The sequence below is a fragment of the Oncorhynchus kisutch genome, linkage group LG28 (assembly GCF_002021735.2).
Source record: "Oncorhynchus kisutch isolate 150728-3 linkage group LG28, Okis_V2, whole genome shotgun sequence".
In the NCBI taxonomy this organism is placed as follows: domain Eukaryota; kingdom Metazoa; phylum Chordata; class Actinopteri; order Salmoniformes; family Salmonidae; genus Oncorhynchus; species Oncorhynchus kisutch.
In genome coordinates this window covers 13,529,736-13,553,135 of record NC_034201.2, presented here as the reverse complement: position 1 = coordinate 13,553,135, position 23,400 = coordinate 13,529,736, and the positions used below count along the sequence as shown (strand labels likewise).

Sequence of the window (23,400 nt, the reverse complement as noted above, 5' to 3'; positions counted from 1 at the left end):
TACATAGAGATATACATGTACACAGAGATAATTTTGCACGCCCAATTTTTAAGTTTTTTATTTGTTAAAAAAGTTTGAAATATCCAATAAATGTCGTTTTACTTCATGATTGTGTCCCACTTGTTGTTGATTCTTCACAAAAAAATACAGTTTTATATCTTTATGTTTGAAGCCTGAAATGTGGCAAAAGGTCGCAAAGTTCAAGGGGGCCGAATACTTTCGCAAGGCACTGTACATGTACATAGGGATATACATAGAGATATACATAGAGATATACATATACATAGAGCTATACATAGAGATATACTTCCAGATATACATCTACATAGAGATATACATAGAGATATACATGTACATAGAGATATACATAGAGATATACATGTACATAGAGATATACATAGAGATATACATATACATAGAGCTATACATAGAGATATACATATACATAGAGATATACATAGAGATATACATATACATAGAGCTATACATAGAGATATACTTCCAGATATACATCTACATAGAGATATACATAGAGATATACATGTACATAGGGATATACATAGAGATATACATATACATAGAGATATACATAGAGATATACATATACATAGAGCTATACATAGAGATATACTTCCAGATATACATCTACATAGAGATATACATAGAGATATACATGTACATAGAGATATACATAGAGATATACATGTACATAGAGATATACATAGAGATATACAGTGGGGAGAACAAGTATTTGATACACTGCCGATTTTGCAGGTTTTCCTACTTACAAAGCATGTAGAGGTCTGTAATTTCTATCGTAGGTACACATCAACTGTGAGAGACGGAATCTAAAATAAAAATCCTGAAAATCACATTGTATGATTTCTAAGTAATTAATTTGCAATTTATTGCATGACATAAGTATTTGATCACCTACCAACCAGTAAGAATTCCGGCTCTCACAGACCTATTAGTTTTTCTTTAAGAAGCCCTCCTGTTCTCCACTCATTACCTGTATTAACTGCACCTGTTTGAACTCGTTACCTGTATAAAAGACACCTGTCCACACACTCAATCAAACAGACTCCAACCTCTCCACAATGGCCAAGACCAGAGAGCTGTGTAAGGACATCAGGGATAAAATTGTAGACCTGCACAAGGCTGGGATGGGCTACAGAACAATAGGCAAGCAGATTGGTGAGAAGGCAACAACTGTTGGCGCAATTATTAGAAAATGGAAGAAGTTCAAGATGACGGTCAATCACCCTCGGTCTGGGGCTCCATGCAAGATCTCACCTCGTGGGGCATCAATGATCATGAGGAAGGTGAGGGATCAGCCCAGAACTACACAGCACCTGGTCAATGACCTGAAGAGAGCTGGGACCACAGTCTCAAAGAAAACCATTAGTAACACACTACGCCGTCATGGATTAAAATCCTGCAGCGCACGCAAGGTCCTCCTGCTCAAGCCAGCGCATGTCCAGGCCCGTCTGAAGTTTGCCAATGACCATCAGGATGATCGGGAGAAGGTCATGTGGTCTGGTGAGACAAAAATAGAGCTTTTTGGTCTAAACTCCACTCACTGTGTTTGGAGGAAGTAGAAGGATGAGTACAACCCTAAGAACACCATCCCAACCGTGAAGCATGGAGGTGGAAACATCATTCTTTGGGGATGCTTTTCTGCAAAGGGGACAGGACGACTGCACCGTATTGAGGGAAGGATGGATGGGGCCATGTATCACAAGGTCTTGGCCAACAACTTCCTTCCCTCAATAAGAGCATTGAAGATGGGTAGTGGCTGGTTCTTCCAGCATGACAACAACCCGAAACACACAGCCAGGGCAACTAAGGAGTGGCTCCATGAGAAGCATCTCAAGGTCCTGGAGTGGCATAGCCAGTCTCCAGACCTGAACCCAATAGAAAATCATTGGAGGGAGCTGAAAGTCCATATTGCCCAGCGACAGCCCCGAAACCTGAAGGATCTGGAGATGGTCTGTATGGAGGAGTGGGCCAAAATCACTGCTGCAGTGTGTGCAAACCTGGTCATGAACTACAGGAAACGTATGATCTCTGTAATTGCAAACAAAGGTTTCTGTACCAAATATTAAGTTCTGCTTTTCTGATGTATCAAATACTAATGTCATGCAATAAAATGCAAATTAATTACTTAAAAAGCATACAATGTGATTTTCTGGATTTTTGTTTTAGATTCCGTCTCTCACAGTTGAAGTGTACCTATGATAAAAAATTACAGACCTCTACATGCTTTGTAAGTAGGAAAACCTGCAAAATCGGCAGTATATCAAATACTTGTTCTCCCCACTGTACATGTACATAGATATACATAGAGATATACATATACATAGAGATATAAATAGAGATATACATGTACATAAAGATAGAGATATACATAGAGATGTACATGTACATAGAGATATACATGTACATAACGATATACATAGAGATATACATAGAGATATACATAGAGATATACATAGAGATATAAATAGAGATATACATAGAGATATAAATAGAGATATACATAGAGATTAGAGGTCGACCGATTAATCGGAATGGCCGATTAATTAGGGCCGATTTCAAGTTTTCATAGCAATCGGAAATTGGTCATTTGGACGCCGATTTTGCCGATAAAAAAAAAAAGGTTTTTACACCTTTATTTAATCTTGATTGAACTAGGCAAGTCAGTTAAGAACACATTCTTATTTTCAATGACGGTCTAGGAACAGTGGGTTAACTGCCTTGTTCAGGGGCAGAAAGACAGATTTTTACCTTGTCAGCTCAGGGATTCAATCTTGCAACTTATGGTTAAGTAGTCCAACGCTCTAACCACCTGCCTCACGAGGAGCCCGCCTGTTACGCGAATGCAGTAAGAAGCGAATGCAGTAAGAAGCCAAGGTTGCTAGCTAGCATTAAACTTAATCAATCATAATCACTAGTTATAACTACACATGGTTGATGATATTACTAGTTTATCTAGCGTGTCCTACGTTGCATACAATCGATGCAGTGCGCATTCGCGAAAAAGGACTGTCGTTGCTCCAACGTGTACCTAACCATAAACACCAATGCATTTCTTAAAATCAATACACTGAAGTATATATTTTTAAATCTGCATATTTAGCTAAAATAAATCCAGGTTAGCAGGCAATATTAACCAGGTGAAATTGTGTCATTTCTCTTGTGTTCATTGCACGCAGAGTCAGGGTATATGCAACAGTTTGGGCCGCCTGGCTCATTGCGAACTAATTTGCCAGAATGGTACGTAATTATGACATAACATTGAAGGTTGTGCAATGTAACAGGAATATTTAGACTGATGGATGCCACCCATTAGATAAAATACAGAACGGTTCCGTATTTCACTGAAAGAATAAACGTCTTTTTCGAGATGATAGTTTCCAGAGTCTACCATATTAATGAGCTACGGCTCGCATTTCTGTGTGTAATTATGTTATAATTAAGTCTATGATTTGATAGAGCAGTCTGACTGAGCGATGGTATGCACCAGCAGGCTCATAAGCATTCATTCAAACAGCACTTTCGTGCGTTTTGCCAGCAGCTCTGCTGTTTATGACTTCAAGCCTATCAACTCCCGAGATTAGGCTGGTGTAACGATGTGATGTGAAATGGCTAGCTAGTGCGCTAATAGCATTTCAAACATCACTCGCTCTGAGACTTGGAGTAGTTGTTCCCCTTGATCTGCATGGGTAACGCTGCTTCGAGGGTGGCTGTTGTCGTTGTGTTCCTGGTTCGAGCGAGGCAGGTAGGAGCGAGGAGAGGTACGGAAGCTATAATGTTACACTAGCAATACTAAAGTGCCTAAAAGAACATCCAATTGTCAAAGGTATATGAAATACAAATGGTATAGAGAGAAATAGTCCTATAATTCCTATAATAACTACAACCTAAAACATCTTACCTGGGAATATTGAAGACTCATGTTAAAAGGAACCAACAGCTTTCATATGTTCTCATGTTCTGAGCAAGGAACTTAAATGTTAGCTTTCTTACATGGCACATATTGCACTTTTACTTTCTTCTCCAACACTTTGTTTTTGCATTATTTAAACCAAATTGAACATGTTTCATTATTTATTTGAGGCTAAATTGATTTTATTGATGTATTATATTACGTTAAAATAAGTGTTCATTCAGTATTGTTGTTTTTTATTTTATTTTTATTTCACCTTTATTTAACCAGATAGGCTAGTTGAGAACAAGTTCTCATTTACAACTGCGACCTGGCCAAGATAAAGCATAGCAGTGTGAACAGACAACAACACAGAGTTACACATGGAGTAAACAATTAACAAGTCAATAACAAAGTAGAAAAGAAAAAAAAGAGTCTATATACATTGTGTGCAAAAGGCATGAGGAGGTAGGCGGATAAATGTCATTATTACAAATAAATATTTTGTTATTATTACAAATAAATATAGAAAAATTGTCCGATTAATCGGTATCTGCCTTTTTTTTGTCTTCCAATAATCGGTATCGGTGTTGAAAAATCATAATCGGTCGACCTCTAATAGAGATATACATGTACATAGAGATATACATAGATATATACTTAGAGATATACATGTACATAAAGATATACATAGATAAACATGTACATAGAGATATACATGTACATAGAGATATACATAGAGATAAACATGTATATAGAGATATACATAGAGATATACATAGATATATACATGTACATTGAGATATACATAGATATATATATGTAAATAGAGATATACATAGAGATAAACATGTACATAGAGATATACATAGATATATATATGTAAATAGAGATATACATAGAGATAAACATGTACATAGAGATATACATGTACATAGAGATGTACATAGAGATAAACATGTACATAGATATATACATAGAGGTATACATGTACATAGAGATATACATAGATATATATATGTAAATAGAGATATACATAGAGATAAACATGTACATAGAGATATACATGTACATAGATATATACATAGAGGTATACATGTACATAGATATATACATAGAGATATACATGTACATTGAGATATACATAGAGATATACATGTACATAGATATATAGATATATACATAGAGATATACATATAGATATACATAGATATATACATGTGCATTGAGATATACATAGAGATATACATGTAAATAGAGATATACATAGAGATATACATGTAAATAGAGATATACATAGAGATATACATGTACATTGAGATATACATAGAGATATACATATACATAGAGATATACATGTACATAGAGATCTGGTCCTCTGTAGCTCAGTTGGAAGTGCATGATGTTTGCAATGCCAGGATAGTGGATTCAACACGTCTATAAGTTTCTTTGGATAAGTGTCTGCTAATGGCATATAAAGATATTCTCAATATGATGTATTCTGTTCTATATAAAGGACTTTTGTCCTTGAATGTTCTTTCAAACTCTGGCAGTGGTGCACGACTGAGTTTGAACAGGGAATCTAGCGCTTTTAATAAACTCATATGGACATTTAGAGTAGCTGGCAGCCATGGTTTCAAATTCCCAGCAGTCAGCTGTGTCAGTTGAAATGAAAATCATTCTGAGATGGAGAAGATTATAATACTAAAATCACCTAGAGAAAAACAACATATCTGAGTGAGGCGTAACAGCGGATTCACCAGGCTTTGTGAGGCTGTCCAGAATGAAAAGAAGAGGAAGAGATGGAGGGAGGGAGGGGAGAGAGACAGAGAGGGAGAAACAGAGAAAGAAAGTAAGAATGGAGAGAATGTAGGAGAGCAGCCCTTGTGCAGGTTTCTTAATTGGCATTGGGGTAGAGAACTGCACTCCTGGGCCTCTCTCCTTTGGCAAGCATTCCCAATAGTGTGTGTGTTTCTGTAAGGGAGTGTGTGTGTGTTTGTGAAGGAGTGTGTTTGTGTGGTGATGTGAAGGAGTGTGTGTGTGTTTCTCTGAGGGAGTGTGTGTGTGTGTGTGTGTGTGCATGTCTGTCTGTCTGTGTGTGTGCGCATCTTACATAATTGTTGTTCTGTATCTTTGGTTGTGTGTGTGTGTGCGTGTGTGTGTGCATGTATGTGTGTGTGTGTGTGTGTGTGTGTGTGTGTGTGTGTGTGTGTGTGTGTGTGTAAGGGGGGCTCTGTCTGTACTGTACTTCACACAGTGTCACCTTTGGACTTCATTAAAAACTTGGCGAGGAGTTTTCTCTCTCAGCAACAAGTTTGTCCCTAGCTCCAGCACCACGGGACACCTGGGAGCTTTTCTCCAACTCAGAACATTAAGCACACAACACGTCCCTCAGAAAGAAGTGGGGGACCAGAACCAGACAAAAGTGAATATATTCTAGACGCTCTAGCCTCCCCTTCCCACTATCACCAGCAGTAGAAGTCCCTCAGCAGTGGCAGAAAGCGAGAGAGGCAGGCAGAGTACACAGTGGACACACACACAGCCAGAAGGGGAAATCTGGGCCACTGCTTTGATGGTATTTATGACTGCTAACCTAGATCCATTTCCACTCAGGCCTACTACGGTACGCTTTGCTAGCTGCAGTCAACATTTGAAGGTTACTTCCTCTCCCTGATTAAAATATACATATCATATACATATCAGCACCAAATAAAACTTTGTGATTGTCAACCCAAGTAAACAGTATTACTCCTTTAAGTTCCTTTAGAGTCTAGCTCCCACTGTTCAGTACATCCAGAACATATCTATTTGTGTACAGTACAGAGAGGCTTGTCTCATCAGTGCAGTCCAATGACTGCCATTGATGTGGCGACTAGTGGCTGCTAGTGAAGCCTAATGAGGCAAACAGCCCCTGGTGAGAGACGGCCCGGCGGAAAAGAAGGGGTTAAGCTGCGCTGCTCGTCTTCTCTGAGTGGCCCAGCTCCTTCCTTTCATTTCCATAACAAGCCATCAGAGCTCATCTACCAGAGAAGTGGCCAATTAAAATCATGTTGGTACACGCTATGATTGTCTGTGATTCCGCAGTGTGAAAACAACAACAACAGCAGCAGCGCAGCAACCACAACAACGGCAGCGACGGTATCGGTAACGACATGGACAGCTGAGAAACCAATCTTTAGCGATGTGGGCAGCAACCGTCACCTTGGTTTCTAAACACACCAGGCAGTCATCAGCCCCCAGTTTCCATGTTCCTGTGAAAATACAAAAGAGAACAGCTCCACAAAGGATGAGAACAGAGAGAGACAGCACCTGTCCATCGCTCTCTCATACCTATCCCCTCCATTCACCTCACACAGACATCACACTGTGCAGATCTATTGGCTCAAGACAGTAGGGGATCCATGTGTGACCAGGTAGAACAATTCTAACATAATTGGGGCCCCTATATATTCATGCACGGTATTTAATCATACAGGAAACTGGGTGCATTATAATAGCACTAAGGCCAATGTCTGAAGTACCTGGGGAGATACATGTAGATGTAGGCTACTTAACTCTCTCTACAAAATCTACAATCGCTTAAGGTACAGTAACAGTACTGTGCACAATATGCAACGGTGCAGGGTAGATAGGGGGTGGAGTAAAACCAGGAGGAAACCAAAGCCGATTGGTCTCTCAACAACCCAGCGCCATTGAGGCACCTGTAGCCTGCCCTAGCAGCCGGCCCCATAGAAGCCCTCTCACTGAGGACAGGCCTGTTAAACAACAGCGACTAGCAGCCGGCTGGAGAAGAAGGTGGGGGGGGGGGGAGAAACGATGACAAATTCAAGACAGAAAGTGCTTTCTAAATGGCAACCTCAGACCCAGAATGCTTATAAAGGCCTTAAATCAATTAAATATGAAGGAGAAAGCCATGAAATGCTAATCTATCTGCCTTAATCCTATTTCTTTGAGATACTTTGAAATCCACATTCTCTTGCATAATACTAAAACAAATAAAAGCCATTTTCTCCTCTAATGAGCTTGCCCTAGAGCCTGCCGTTTTCTACAACATCTCAACGACAGGTATTTTCTGTACTACTGTAGCAATTCTGTTCAGTAGTCATTGTTTTCTTCCAGTGATGTAACCTACCTTCATAATGACACTGGATGTTTATAAGTGTGTGAGAACAATTCATGTATTTCTGAGCGATTCTGTTCTCTTACATGTCGGTCCCAGCTAAACAGAGCATATTGTTGTAAAAAGTATCAAATAATAAGCACAACAGCTATGTCTTCCAGGGAGGAGCTAGCTTCCCTTTCAACTGAAATCCCAAAATCCAGAGGCAAAACATGTCGGTTGTTTTTGATGTGTTTTATGTGTTTTATGTTCAGGAAGAGAAAAGGTTTAAGTGACAAACAGGCAAATGTGGGAGAGAGAAAAAAGAGCTGGTAGTTTCTCAACCATATGCCGATACCCGTAAAACACCATGTGCTCTGGCTTTGAAAGCTTTCACTGCCAATTCCCCGTTTGAAACCAGAACCGCTCAGTAACAACACCTCTCTGTGAGCCGGTGGGAAGGAGAAAAATACATTATTGATCTCCGCCCGTTTCGGGTCTAAAAGGTCTGATGTGAGGAGCACTACAGTGGCCTAAAGGCGCTCCCCTCTAACCCAAAGCCAGTCAGAGGGGATAAAGAGCACACCTCTCACCACTGTAGCTACATCATGATCACCAACACAACCTTAACACACTGTGTGTGTGTGTGTGTGTGTGTGTGTGTGTGTGTGTGCATGTGTGTGCGTGTGCGTGTGTGTGTGTGTGTTGCACACAGAAGACAACCAGTAACCGAGCCAGGATTAAGCCATTATGAAAGATATGATACTGTCATCATTAATAAGTTACCTACATGTCAAATATCCCCATTATTTTGTTATTGGTTTGTTTTGGTAAAATTGGGATCAGCATAGGGGAAATGACTGCTGACCATGGGAATGACCTTCCAACTGTGCAGGAAGTGGTCCCAAGCTTATAGTACAAGTGCCTTTGGAATGCTTTTTCCATTATGACACACGAGTGGGGCAAATGAAAGGAGTCCTGTTGCTAATAAAGAAAGTAGATTTAGAGAATGAGGCTGACTGGTCAGTTAGTATCACTAATACTAAGTGAGGTGGTTTGCTCTTACCTTAGGTTGAGCGCGTCGGGGGAAGGCAACCTTAGGATCAATCTGTGAATGACAGAAACATTTGGAGTAAGTAAATAAGGAATGACATTGTCAACTGTGCATCAACATTGACATTTTAGCGACAGAGATAAAATGCTAAAGTTCCTCCAAAGTGACAACAACATCATTTTGATGTAGATGCGAAGAGATGTTCACAAAACGGGAACAGGCCTTTGGAAGTTTGGAGGAAATTATTAATTCAAGATTACAGTGTTGGAGTCTGGAGTTTGTGACTCCAGATATTCCAAAATAAGCAGGAAGATACATCAGATCAAGCATTTTTTTTCAGTCTTCGCCTTGTCGTCTCGTTAATTTCATTTTTTCTTCTGTTTAACTGGTCTCGAGGTGTGCGGTTGCAGCCTTATCAATCTTGCATTCAGAATGAATAGAAACTATTTCATGCACCGATGTCACGGTGCCTTCTCCTGACTTTAATACCAGGCTCTTAAAAGAGAACTTTCAAACAAGCAGACCCATTGAAGGGGAAAAACGTAAACAGATCGAAATTGTTCTCTTGCAGAAAATTACTTCTTCGTGTTTAGCAGGGCAAACCCTTTACCTTGCTGCATATTTCTCTGTGAGGATTTGAAGGCTTGTCTACCTAGAGGTTGAATGTAATCCACTAGAGCATCATCATAGAGATCCTTTCTCTCTCAGTAGATGTCTCTCTCAGTGGGCCGCATGTAGGCCTGAGATGTCTCTCTCAGTGAGCCTCATGTAGGCCTGAGATGTCTCTCTCAGTGGGCCGCATGTAGGCCTGAGATGTCTCTCTCAGTGGGCCGCATGTAGGCCTGAGATGTCTCTCTCAGTGGGCCACATGTAGGCCTGAGATGTCTCTCTCAGTGGGCCACATGTAGGCCTGAGATGTCTCTCTCAGTGGGCCACATGTAGGCCTGAGATGTCTCTCTCAATTTACAAAAGAAGCCAAAAAGAAGGAGTAGGTGGTAATCTGTACTGGAAGAGCATTACAACATGTCACGTCAGCTGGACAAAACATCTTCCTCTTGCATTACAACATGTCACGTCAGCTGGACAAAACATCTTCCTCTTGTAAAACCTCTGCATCTCCTTTGACGTAAAAGGCCTCTGAATCGACAAAACTGAGATCACGTATTCCTAAGAAATTAAGAAAAAACATTCCTAAATAAGGAATGCAATTGACGATTCAGTTGAAAACAAAGACAACGCTTACCATCTGTGCAGATCGATTCAGCCTACCGTAGGTCCTATTTCACCTGTTGTGTTTTAAGTCAAATTTGAAAGAGCAGCAGGTGAGAACGAAGCAGCAACATCATTTCTCTGTTCTATTTCTATCTGGTGAAGTTATGACTGTTATCATTTGAAATCAGGTCAATTTGAGAGAGGAATTCAATAACACCTGGGTATGGCAACCCTGCTCATAATGAATTTCATGTAATGATTCGTTTTAGCAATTAGCCTCAGGCATAACCAATTCAACCTCAATTACTCAGTGGAGCCGGGCCTAGTCGTGCAAAGACAATACTATATGCTTTGAATAGCAACGTCGTCATACATGGTATTGTGTCTTTGAATAGCAACTCTTGCTGCTTGTTTTTGTTTCTCTTATACGGTCCATTTTCCTTTGGCATATAGCCTGTTTAAGACGTCAAAATAAATGTTTGCTACAGTTCAACTTATAACAGAACAGCAGTGGTGGAGGTGGTCAAATGTAGCCTTGCAGCATGTCAATCAAATCTACAATGGGTTTGGAGCATGAAGACTTATTCAACATACAGTCACTATCGATCCATTTTTTTCTTCTTCTCGTAATGCAGACATTTCGTTTGTTTATTGAAATGGCCCCATAATGCAGTAATTTGTCCAGATTACCAGTGTAGCTGGGTTAGGTAATGATGACTTAGTGTGGGATCTGTTGAGAAGGCTTGTAGAAGCACACCTTTATGTAGGTCACAGCCTAGGAAATGAATGGTTCCTTTGAGACGTTTGCCGAAGGGGGGAAATTCTAACAATTGTTTTCATTCTGTTGAAGTACTCATGTAAATGGGAAGTTTATGTGGGAATTACATTTAAAGCCTGGGCCCAGTCATATAGGCCACATATTTCCCATTACAACAGTACACTATAGCATGTCTGGAACTAAAGGTTATTCCATTTCCACACTTCCATAGGAATAGCAGTTTGCTTTTTGTGGTGTAATTGGTCTCGAGGAGTACTATTTCCCCTCACCAGTAGGAAATAAATCACAGTGTTGAATGAAGGGATCATTGCTAGAGCCATGAAATGATAACAAATCCACCAACAAGATATATGAGCAGTATATTCAATCAATTTTTTAATTCTGGTACAAATTACAATGCATACCGGAAGCTAATCTACAATATGTAATGGGTCATATCCCAGAGTTTAAAAATAGCTTTTTCTCAATCTCTACAGCATCTTCAAACTAGGTATGTCAGACTAATAAAAGAGAACAAACCAACACATTTTTCCCTCCTTTTATCTTCTGTTAGTGCTTTTTACAGCAGGGTCTCAGAGGGCCTCGTCACTGTGCGATTGTGAAAGAACAGGGCAGGAGGCAATTGTTTACATCCTTAGTGTAGATCTTCCAACAGGATTTCGTACATTATTCCATATTCTGGGTAAACTCTCTCTCTTAACAGATCTTCCTCTATACTGGCAGTTTAAGATGAAGTTGTTTTAAAAGCTACCACAATTGCTTATCAAAAGGCTTGATTTCTTAATTGTTTTCTTTGTGCTTCGAATGATTTAGGAAGCATTAGTATATAATGATTTATCATCTGCTTCTTTCTGTCAATTTCCCTATGGTTCTCATACACAAACAAGTATAATCATCGATGTCAAATGCACTGCCAACAAATACCCAAATGAAATCATAATTTCATGAGGCCATTAGGCATGCCCTTATCAAAGAAGTATTGTTTTGGAACATTAAATCATTCTATAGCAATTTATTATCCACATTTGGAAGCCTGCCTTAGCCTGCTGTGTAAGCCATGTTATAAAAAATAATTACATGTACAGTGATTTCAGAAAGTATTCATACCCCTTGACTTATTCCACATTTTGTTGTGTTACAGCCTGAATACAAAATGGGTTAAATCATTTTTTTTCTCACCCATCTACACACAATACCCCATAATGACAAAGTGAAAACATGTTTTTAGAAATTTTAGCACATTTATTGAAAAAGAAATACAGAAATATCTCATTTACTTAAGTATTCACACCCCTGAGTCAAAACTTTGTAGAAGCAGCTTTGGCAGCGATTACAGCTGTGAGTCTTTCTGGGTAAGTCTCTAAGAGCTTTCTACACCTGGATTGTGCAACATTTGTTCATTATTAATTTCTAAATTCTTCAAGCTCTGTCAAATTGGTTGTTGATCATTGCTAGACAACCATTTTCAGGTCTTGCCACAGATTCTCTAGTAAAATTAAGTCAAAATTGTAACTCGGCTACTAAGGAACATCTACTGTCTTTTTGGTAAGCAACTCCATTATAGATGTGGCCTTGTTTTTTTTTGGTTATTGTCGTGCTGAAAGGTGAATGCATCTCCCAATGCCTGGTGGAAACAGACTGAACCAGTTTTTCCTCTAGGATTTTGCCTGTGCTTAGCTCCATTCCGTTTATATTTTATCCTGAAAAACTCTCCAGTTCTTAACGATTACAAGCATACCCATAACATGATGCAACCACCACTATGCTTGAAAATATGGAGAGTGGTCCTCAGTTGTATTGGATTTGCCCAAAACATAACACTTTGTATTCAGGGAAAAAGGTTAATTGCTTTGCCATTTTTTTTTGCAGCATTACTTTAGTGCCTTGTTGCAAATAGGATGCATGTTTTGGAATATTTTTGTTATGTACAGGCTTCCTTATTTTCACACCGTCAATTAGGTTAGTATTGTCGAGTAACTACAATGTTGTTGATCCATCCTCAGTTATAACCAATTAAAGTCATTAAACACTGTAACTGTTTTAAAGTCACCGTTGGCCTCATGGTGAAATCCCTGAGCGATTTCCTTCATCTCCGGCAACTGAGTTAGGAAGGATGCGTTTATCTTTGTAGTGACTAGGTCATCCAAGCTGTAATTAAAAACTTCACCATGCTCAAAGAAATATTAAATGATATATTTTTTGATCTACCACTTTTTGCGAGGCATTGGAAAACCTCCCTGGTCTTTGTGGGTGAATCTGTATTTGAAATTCACTTACAAATAATTGTATGTGTGGGGCACAGAGATGAGGTAGTCATTCAAAAATCATGTTAAACACTAGTATTGCACACAGAGTGAGTCCATGCAACTTATTATGTGACTTTTTAAGCAAATCTTTACTCGTGAACTTATTTAGGCTTGTCATAACAAAGGGGTTGAATACTTACTGACTCAAGACATTTCAGATTTTCCTTTTTTTATCAATTTGTGAACACATTGAAAAACATAATTCCACTTTGACATTATGGGGTATTGTGTGTAGACCAGTTACAACAAAACAACATTTTATCAATTTTAAATTCAGGCTGTAACACAACAACATGTAGAAAAAGTCAAGAGGTGTGAATACTTTCTGAAGGCGCTGTATGTCTGTGTTGATTCAATTCAATTGACGTTTTGTAGTATGCCGCAGGTATTCATTCGCTCAAAATACAATCACTGCAATTATTATAAGTGCAACGAATGATGACAATGCAAAAAGTACTGCATGTACTGCAAGAGAAAAGTCTGAGAAGAAGACAAAATCCATCATAGGATCTGTTGGCTTTAAGCCTGGGAAAGGCATGTATACCTTACATGATTAACTGTGGAAGACAAAGCACCTGCTAGACCTGAACCAACAAGGGGCACGGTGGAGGTGAGCTCACAGCTGACATTACTTTCAATTTATATCCGACAGAGGAGGCTTAGATTTGTTCAGAGCAGCTGCTCCTATCTGTACCAGCCCTTTCTTCTTTCTCTCTCTGTTCTTATCCCCCTCACCTCAACCAGCCATTCTGTCATTTCAAATGCTACATCAAAACAGCAAACAGGGGTTGGCCAGAGGTCATTCAATAATGGCTGAAAATATCGGTGGACAAAACAGGCTACCTTTGTCTTGGAAGAAAGAAATCACTTATTTAGCAGTACAGTGCATCTCCACTGGCAGGAGTCCAGAGTGAATAATCCCAACTTGGACATTGATACTGTGACGCAGTAGTCTAACACTACAACTCCTCACATAAAGAAGAATTATAATCACTTCAAATCATGTTCATCATCATTTCTTAAACTAACTGTACGTAAAAAGATAACTTATACTTTTCCAAATGGGATATAGGATAATATCAAATATAACATCCTAAATATGTTCTGAATTGCTTTGTGTTTTGAAGCCTTAGGCTCTACTTGGCCATATGTCTCCATTCACATTCATCCTGGTCTGAAAGCCCTCTGTTTTAATAACTGGACAGAAAGCAACCCAGGCAATCAGGGCGGATTGAACAATAGCCATAGCACATTATGATGGTGTGTGCATTATGAAAGCATACATGTGCTCATTGTCCACGTCTCTCGCTGACATCTTTCTCCACGGGGTTATCCTGCTTCCACACTGAGGCCATTAGCACTAGAGAACATCCACTACAACAAACAAAGGAGGAATATGTTGTAAAATGTCATACTGTTTGGAACTGGAGTATGCTAACTGAGAGAAATAGATCAAATATTTATAAACACTGTCCCATTGAATGAGATTTTTTATTTATTTCTATTTCTATTTCTAAACCTGCAGCCTTGTAGGCTATTGCAAGTAAACTATTTTACTAAGTCCCTTCCAAGGTCACCACTGAGAGAGAAGAATCCATTCAAGCGTCAAAATGTTGTACTTTCAAGCTTCCTACCAACCTAACATCTCCACAAAAACACACGAAGAGCAATCCAAGTTCAACATAATGAACATTCTCTTGTGTTGTTGTTGAAATAGCAATGTGGGAGGATGATTAGATCTTGACTCATCTCTACACAGTAAGTGTTCTAAGAAGAAAAAAATGCCGGTACATAAATTGGTAGATTTCTTGTATTTAGTTCATGAAGGCTAGTCTCGCTAAGATCAAATCTCTTTTGCAAGAGAGACCTGGTACGAGACTGCATGGCACTCTTCAACACTGTAGTTAGTACATACAGTGTAATACATACAGTCTACACAACCCTTGCACAATCTTCACATTTTGGAGCCTTAAAATTACATCTAAAAAGGGATAACATTTGTTTCCTAATGATCTACACAACCTATTCCACAATTTGTAAGTGAAATAAAAAAATTCTAGAGCATTTTCCAAATGAGTAATAAATGCAAAATGAGGACGTATTGATTGTATTGTGGTGGCAGAATCATGTTACGGGTATGCTTGTCATCTGCAGGGATTGGGGAGTTTGTTAGGATCAAAATAATTATGGAAAAAGCCTCAGTCTTCTGAAAACGTAACCCTGGGATAGAGACAATTACACAAATGTTTATTGCAAAGTCACACCAGAATTGTTTTACAAGAGGGGTTGAGTGTTCCTGAGTGGTCCAGTCTCACTTCTGCCTTAAATTTGCTTGAATATCTGAGACAATGTTTGAATATTACTGCCCATCAATGATTCCCAACCAAATGTACTGAGCTCAAGCAATTTTTTACAAAAACAATATACCTGTTACCCTAATAGTTGTGCAAAGTTGGTAGAATCTTGTTCAAAATGATACACAGCTGTAATGGCTGCCAAAGGTGCTTCCATCAGGTATTACCTCTGGGGTGTGAAGACATAGGCAATCAAGACATATATATACAGTGCCTTGCGAAAGTATTCGGCCCCCTTGAACTTTGCAACCTTTTGCCACACTTCAGGCTTCAAACATAAAGATATAAAACTGTATTTTTTTGTGAAGAATCAACAACAAGTGGGACACAATCATGAAGTGGAACGACATTTATTGGATATTTCAAACTTTTTTAACAAATCAAAAACGTACAAATTGGGCTTGCAAAATTATTCAGCCCCTTAAGTTAATACTTTGTAGCGCCACCTTTTGCTGCGATTACAGCTGTAACTCGCTTGGGGTATGTCTCTATCAGTTTTGCACATCGAGAGACTGACATTTTTTCCCATTCCTCCTTGCAAAACAGCTCGAGCTCAGTGAGGTTGGATGGAGAGCATTTGTGAACAGCAGTTTTCAGTTCTTTCCACAGATTCTCGATTGGATTCAGGTCTGGACTTTGACTTGGCCATTCTAACACCTGGATATGTTTATTTTTGAACCATTCCATTGTAGATTTTGCTTTATGTTTTGGATCATTGTCTTGTTGGAAGACAAATCTCTGTCCCAGTCTCAGGTATTTTGCAGACTCCATCAGGTTTTCTTCCAGAATGGTCCTGTATTTGGCTCCATCCATCTTCCCATCAATTTTAACCATCTTCCCTGTCCCTGCTGAAGAAAAGCAGGTCCAAACCATGATGCTGCCACCACCATGTTTGACAGTGGGGATGGTGTGTTCAGGGTGATGAGCTGTGTTGCTTTTACGCCAAACATAACGTTTTGCATTGTTGCCAAAAAGTTCAATTTTGGTTTCATCTGACCAGAGCACCTTCTTCCACATGTTTGGTGTGTCTCCCAGGTGGTTTGTGGCAAACTTTAAACAACACTTTTTATGGATATCTTTAAGAAATGGCTTTCTTCTTGCCACTCTTCCATAAAGGCCAGATTTGTGCAATATACGACTGATTGTTGTCCTATGGACAGAGTCTCCCACCTCAGCTCTAGATCTCTGCAGTTCATCCAGAGTGATCATGGGCCTCTTGGCTGCATCTCTGATCAGTCTTCTCCTTGTATGAGCTGAAAGTTTAGAGGGACGGCCAGGTCTTGGTAGATTTGCAGTGTTCTGATACTCCTTCCATTTCAATATTATCGCTTGCACAGTGCTCCTTGGGATGTTTAAAGCTTGGGAAATCTTTTTGTATCCAAATCCGGCTTTAAACTTCTTCACAACAGTATCTCGGACCTGCCTGGTGTGTTCCTTGTTCTTCATGATGCTCTCTGCGCTTTTAACGGACCTCTGAGACTATCACAGTGCAGGTGCATTTATACGGAGACTTGATTACACACAGGTGGATTGTATTTATCATCATTAGTCATTTAGGTCAACATTGGATCATTCAGAGATCCTCACTGAACTTCTGGAGAGAGTTTGCTGCACTGAAAGTAAAGGGGCTGAATAATTTTGCACGCCCAATTTTTCAGTTTTTGATTTGTTAAAAAAGTTTGAAATATCCAATAAATGTCGTTCCACTTCATGATTGTGTCCCACTTGTTGTTGATTCTTCACAAGAAAATACAGTTTTATATCTTTATGTTTGAAGCCTGAAATGTGGCAAAAGGTCGCAAAGTTCAAGGGGGCCGAATACTTTCGCAAGGCACTGTATATAGATTTTGTTCTATAACTTTTAATCCCTTTTGAATTTTAAGGCAGTAAAATGTGAAGACTGTGCAAGGGGTGTGTAGACTTTCACTAGGAACTGTACATCCTACATGTGCGCTTCTGCAGAAAAACTGATGGAATGGAATATTAGGCAGAACACTGCTGGTTCAGGTCTATGTGATGAAACAACAGTTGCTTCCTTTGCATGCCGGCAAAGTGCCATATTTAACCTCAGTGGCACATCAGGAAGTATCAAATGTTGATCTCAGTATTGGTTAGTATTAATAGGTCCACACTTTAGGTCCTTCAATAACTCAGCTCATACAAAGAACATGACATCCTCCATCTCTTCAACTGCTAAACCATTGCGCTTTTAGAATCTTAATCCGAATGATTTTCACGGGGTATTCTCGCTTGCTTATCAAGATGCCGTCTGTCAATTTAATTAACACAACACACCTTAGTGCAAGGGAAATTGAACTAACAGTAATTAATAAATGTGTAATGTTCTGGAAGAAGATAAACAAATAAAACATTACAACGTGATTGTATGTTTCAAAATTTTTCTCCATAAAATATATCAAGCTATAACCTGCAATTTCAATTATAGCTTACTTCACTCAAATGAAGTCTTATTCATTACACACTGTACAGACAAAATGGAAAACCAAATGGCTTTATTAAGGCGAGAGCTTTATTTATACTTTACATTAAATAATCCAAACAATAAATTCTACGGAACTAATACCAGTGTTTTATTTGACAATATGCCTACTTATAATGTAACTACAGGTAACTCAATTGTTAATAACTATGGTTAGTTTGTCAGGCAGAATTGTTTATCTTTGAGTCGTATTAGTTGTTCGGTTATAGTAAGAAATGTGGATGAAACAAATACAGATACAGGACACACCAAGCAAAGAGACTTCTCATCTCTACAGAGGAAATAATGTCTTTGGTATGAGGGCTTTGTCAATAACCAACTGTTGTACCACCTGCATACTATCTACACCACGAGGGGCAAAATGAGTGTTATTCAATTAAGATTACTAAAGCATATTCATTATCATAAATAAAGAGTTCTTCCCTCCCTAATTTATATGGATCAAAAGTACTGTATATCTACAGTATACTGTACGTACCATATTCAGACATACAGTACCAGTCAAAAGTTTGGACACACCTACCCATTCAACTTTTTTACTATTTCCTACATTGTAGAATAATAGTGAGGACATCAAAACTATGAAATAACACATATGGAATCGTGTAGTAACCAAAACAGTGTTAAACAAATCAAAATAGATTTTAGATTCTTCAAAGTAGCCACCCTTTGCCTTGATGACAGCTTGGCATTCTCTCAACCAGCTTCACCTGGAATGCTTTTCCAACAGTCTTGAAGGAGTGCCCACATATGCTTAGCACTTGTTGGCTGCTTTTCCTTTACTCTGCAGTCTAAATCATCCCAAACCATCTCAATTGGGTGGAGGTCAGGTGATTGTGGAGGCCAGGTCATCTGATGCAGCAATCCATCACTCTCCTTCTTGGTCAAATAACCCATACAAAGCCTGGAGGTGTGTTGGGTCATTGTCCTGTTGAAAAACTAATGATAGTCCCACTAAGCGCAAACCAGATGGGATGGCGTATCGCTGCAGAATACTGTGGTAGCCATGCTGGTTAAGTGTGCCTTGAATTCTAAATAAATCATAGATAGTGTCACCAGCAAAGCACCGCCACATCTCCTCCTCCATACTTCACGGTGGGAGCCACACATGGGGAGATCATCCATTCACCTACTCTGCGTCTCACAAAGAAACGGCGGTTGGAACCAAAAAGATCAAATTTGGACTCATTAGAACAAAGAACAGATTTCAACCAGTCTAATGTCCATTGCTCGTGTTTCTTGGCCCAAGGAAGTCTCTTCTTATTATTGGTGTCCTTTAGTGGTGGTTTCTTTGCAGTAATTCAACCATGAAGGCCTGATTCATGCAGTAATGATGTACTGTTGTTTCTCTTTGCTTATTTGAGCTGTTCTTGACATAATATGGACTTTTACCAAATAGAGCTTTCTTCTGTATACCACCCCTACCTTGTCACAACACAACTGATTGGCTCAAACACATTAAGAAGGAAAGAAATTCCACAAATTAACTTTTAACAAGGCACACCTGTTAATTGAAATGCATTCCAGTTGACTACCTCATGAAGCGAGTTGAGAGAATGCCAAGAGTGTGCAAAGCTGTCAACAAGGCAAAGGGTGGCTACTTTGAAGAATCTGAAATCTAAAATATATTTTCATTTGTTTAACACTGTTTTGGTTACTACATGATTCCATATGTGTTACTTCATAATTTTGATGTCTTCACTAGTAAATAAAGAAAAACCCTTGAATGAGTAGATGTGTCCAAACTTTTGACTTGTACTGTACATAAAGAACACATGCTAATCGGCAGTATTAATACTGCATGTGTGTAGGCTATTTATCAATGATTTAATTCCTACATGTATGCCATATATTCTAATATATCACAGTGCTCTAAGCCATGACATTCTGTCATAGTGTTTGTATCAAATAATCACACGTTAAATGAAGCACTCTGTGGCTTGCTCCCCACTATCTGCATTGTACATCCCATTATTATCTGCAACAGCTTACAGGTGCTAGTTTCCTTTTATGACATGCAAAACATGAACACGCTCCTCTTTCACTTTCAAGTATCGAGATAAAAACGGCAAGCTTTTACAAGCACCCTCCAGTGACTTCCCAGTCAGGTCAGGACAGCCTTGCAACAAGTTCTAGCACTGCTTTCAGCCAGGCTCCACTGTACTTGTACACTGCTTGCTGAAGTACAATAGGTTTGTCTTTCCAAATATATCTGAAAGACACTCCCCTCTGAACTTGGCTTTCACAGAAGGCTGCAAACAAAGCGTTTATTTCTCGGTTTGGACTATTCCATTTCCAGAACTGTGTGAGCATGACTGGATATCACCACCCACTGAGCAGATATCTCAGACAAATATGATTTCATCTGAACACTGTCTAATTCACCGCTACACAGATTACTGACATGCTTAATTATTCATCTACTGCCACATTTCAAAAGGGAAGCACAACAATATAGTTCAAGGCTTGGGATGGGGATGCCGTGTGTGGGTGTGTGTGTGTGTGTGTGTGTGTGTGTGTGTGTGTGTGTGTGTGTGTGTGTGTGTGTGTGTGTGTGTGTGTGTGTGTGTGTGTGTGTGTGTGTGTGTGTGTGTGTGTGTGTGTGTGTGTGTGTGTGTGTGTGTGTGGATGCCTTGGTCTGGTGGAAAAGTACATGAGATAAACTGATGGGAGAAGCACCAGGTTTGTTGATGTTATAAGAAGACAGAAAATAGGTTTTGGTCATTGGGAAGGTGTTGGCATTTTACAGATTTGACAATGTACTGTGCCTTAAACTTAGAAGAAACAGTTCTAATATTTCAAATACACTTATGTATAAGAAGCATCCACTGACATAAAGAAATACCAAATATTTGTTGAGATTTACAGGATTAATGGACCCTTTGGACATCAACAATTATTTAATACAATCACATGTGTAACTTTCCACTTCCAATGATGTGATATACATCAAACTGACTAGAGTGACATGTATGATCTGAAAGGTCATATGCATGGATGTGGGAGGTCTGTGAGAGACAGCCCATTTGGGTGACATGTATGATCTGAAAGGTCATATGCATGGATGTGGGAGGTCTGTGAGAGACAGCCCATTTGAGTGACATGTATGATCTGAAAGGTCCTATGCATGGATGTGGGAGGTCTGTGAGAGACAGCCCATTTGAGTGACATGTATGATCTGAAAGGTCATATGCATGGATGTGGGAGGTCTGTGAGAGACAGCCCATTTGAGTGACATGGGATATGTGCACATGTGGAGCCATAATGGTAATGGGGAAAAGGGGCATGAGAGCTTAATTCGTTCAGAAAAGGGAATTTGAGCAGATATGAGATTCACCTCTGAGTAGTGTTTTACTGCAAGAGTTTGCATGGAGGAGGCAACGGTGTTATCATGGGCGTATTCCACATCTACAGCTTTGATCAAATGTATGGCTTTACCAAAGAGGTCTTTACCAAGAGGACCAACCCAGTGACCGGTACATGGCATTCTGAGTATTCTGAGATGCCACCTGCCACACATGGATGTACTGCAGTTGTTGTTGGTTTCAATGTGGTATTATTTTTCTATGTGGAACTTATATTACAGTATTATTACAACTCAAGCATGCATGTGAAATGAAGGCAATGATGAACATTTAAAATGTGCAACACAGACAGTAAAATATCATTGCAAATGACATCAAAACACAAACATACCGTCTTTGAGTCTAATTCGTGGTGTGGTTGAGCTAAGACTTTATCTACACTGGCAGCATCTGCAAACGTAACGAACCCAAATCCTCTGCAAAACAAAGAAACATCAATTAGATTACACATTATTTATGCAAATGAGAACATTGAATATAAACTCAGCTGTTTCTCTCAGCGCAATTAACATGTATCAGGGATTTCCTTAGCTTTCAAAAAATAGAACTGCACACACATGTATTTACACTACCCTAATGAACCAGTATTCATTCAGATGATAGGGATACGACTATCCTGAATTATAGATTACTATAGTAATTGCGGGCACTGATATTTAAGTTATATGACGTTATTGCAGTCCCAATTCCCAAAGTCAATGTCAAATTGCATTCGCCCGCAGTTTACTGCGAGCAATACAGCTGCAGCTATCTCTGTGAAACACAACGCGGGACAAACAGCCCGGGTTAAAATGTGTCATGTACACAAGTGTTGGATATAATTTCACCTACTGGAAAGCAAAAGTAAAAATATTTTATTTTACCTGGAACGTTTTGTCGTGGGGTCTCTCATCACCATACATTCTCTTATTTCTCCGAATTTGCTAAAATAGTCTCTAAGGCTGTCTGTGAATAGAGGAAATATATTGGGTAATTAGTCAAGTACAAATGGTCGTCATACTGTTGTCAGTGTGATTCAAACACGCCCTGCAATGCACATAGGGGTCGAATAGAGGACTTCAGATGATTGGAAATAACAAACAACCTTGCACGCACACACATATCCATATAGTATACTGCACACACGCACACACAGAGAACGCGTGCAAGCACAATCGATCATTGCAACAAAACAACATGAAACATGGGACATGTAAGGGAATAATTGTCTCACCTGGTGAGGTTTGCCAGCTGAGGCCACCGATAAACATTTTACTGTAAGAAGAAAACATAGCAGAAGTGAGTCCAGATGTTAGATCGGCCATTTTGAAGACTAACTACTTATAAAAGCGATCTTAAATAGGGAGAAGCAAAAAAAAAAACATTCGCTCGATCGCAATAATGTATTTTGTTAAAAGGGGGAGGCTACACTTGCTACTGTAATCTGCCAAAGCAAAGCAGAAGCTTCGTAGCTATCACCAACTGCATCCGGAAAGAAAGACCAATGGTTATGTGCGCACTGTAAACTGAATCCAGCACGGCACAGCGCTAAATCCTCTGCCAGATATTCTCACATGAAAAATCCTATAAATAAATAAAAATCGAAAAGGTTATAATCTTACCCCGGGTCATGTTGTGAATCATTTGGGCTTCCAGATGTGGCTTGACTCCCGTCTCCTTCCATAGCTAACCAAACTATAGGCAGTAACTACAGTAACAGACACACACACACAGACACGGGAAAAGCTATGCAAAGCCCGCTATGAGAATATTACTGAGCCGGGAATGGAATCGTCACACGTGGGATCAACTCAGCCTAGCT

The 23,400-nt window shown here is 39.3% G+C and overlaps 1 protein-coding gene across 17 annotated transcripts in view; it reads right to left on the bottom strand.

The window, feature by feature from the left end:
- LOC109872858 (RNA-binding protein Musashi homolog 2-like) overlaps positions 1–23,400 on the bottom strand; it is a 327,630-nt gene extending 304,230 nt beyond the window's left edge. For 7 of the 17 annotated variants that reach the window (XM_031808182.1, XM_031808181.1, XM_031808184.1 and 4 more), the window contains exons 1-5: positions 23,201–23,399; positions 22,813–22,853; positions 22,463–22,544; positions 21,931–22,015; positions 9,097–9,138 (exon numbers count right to left, since the gene is read on the bottom strand). In XM_031808182.1, the coding sequence (XP_031664042.1) occupies positions 9,097–9,138; positions 21,931–22,015; positions 22,463–22,544; positions 22,813–22,853; positions 23,201–23,262 (312 nt within the window). In that variant the 5' untranslated portion in view covers positions 23,263–23,399. Of the gene's footprint in view, positions 1–9,096; positions 9,139–21,930; positions 22,016–22,462; positions 22,545–22,812; positions 22,854–23,200 lie in introns of all 17 variants that reach the window. The other 10 variants (XM_031808187.1, XM_031808185.1, XM_031808191.1 and 7 more) reach the window with 3 other exon arrangements.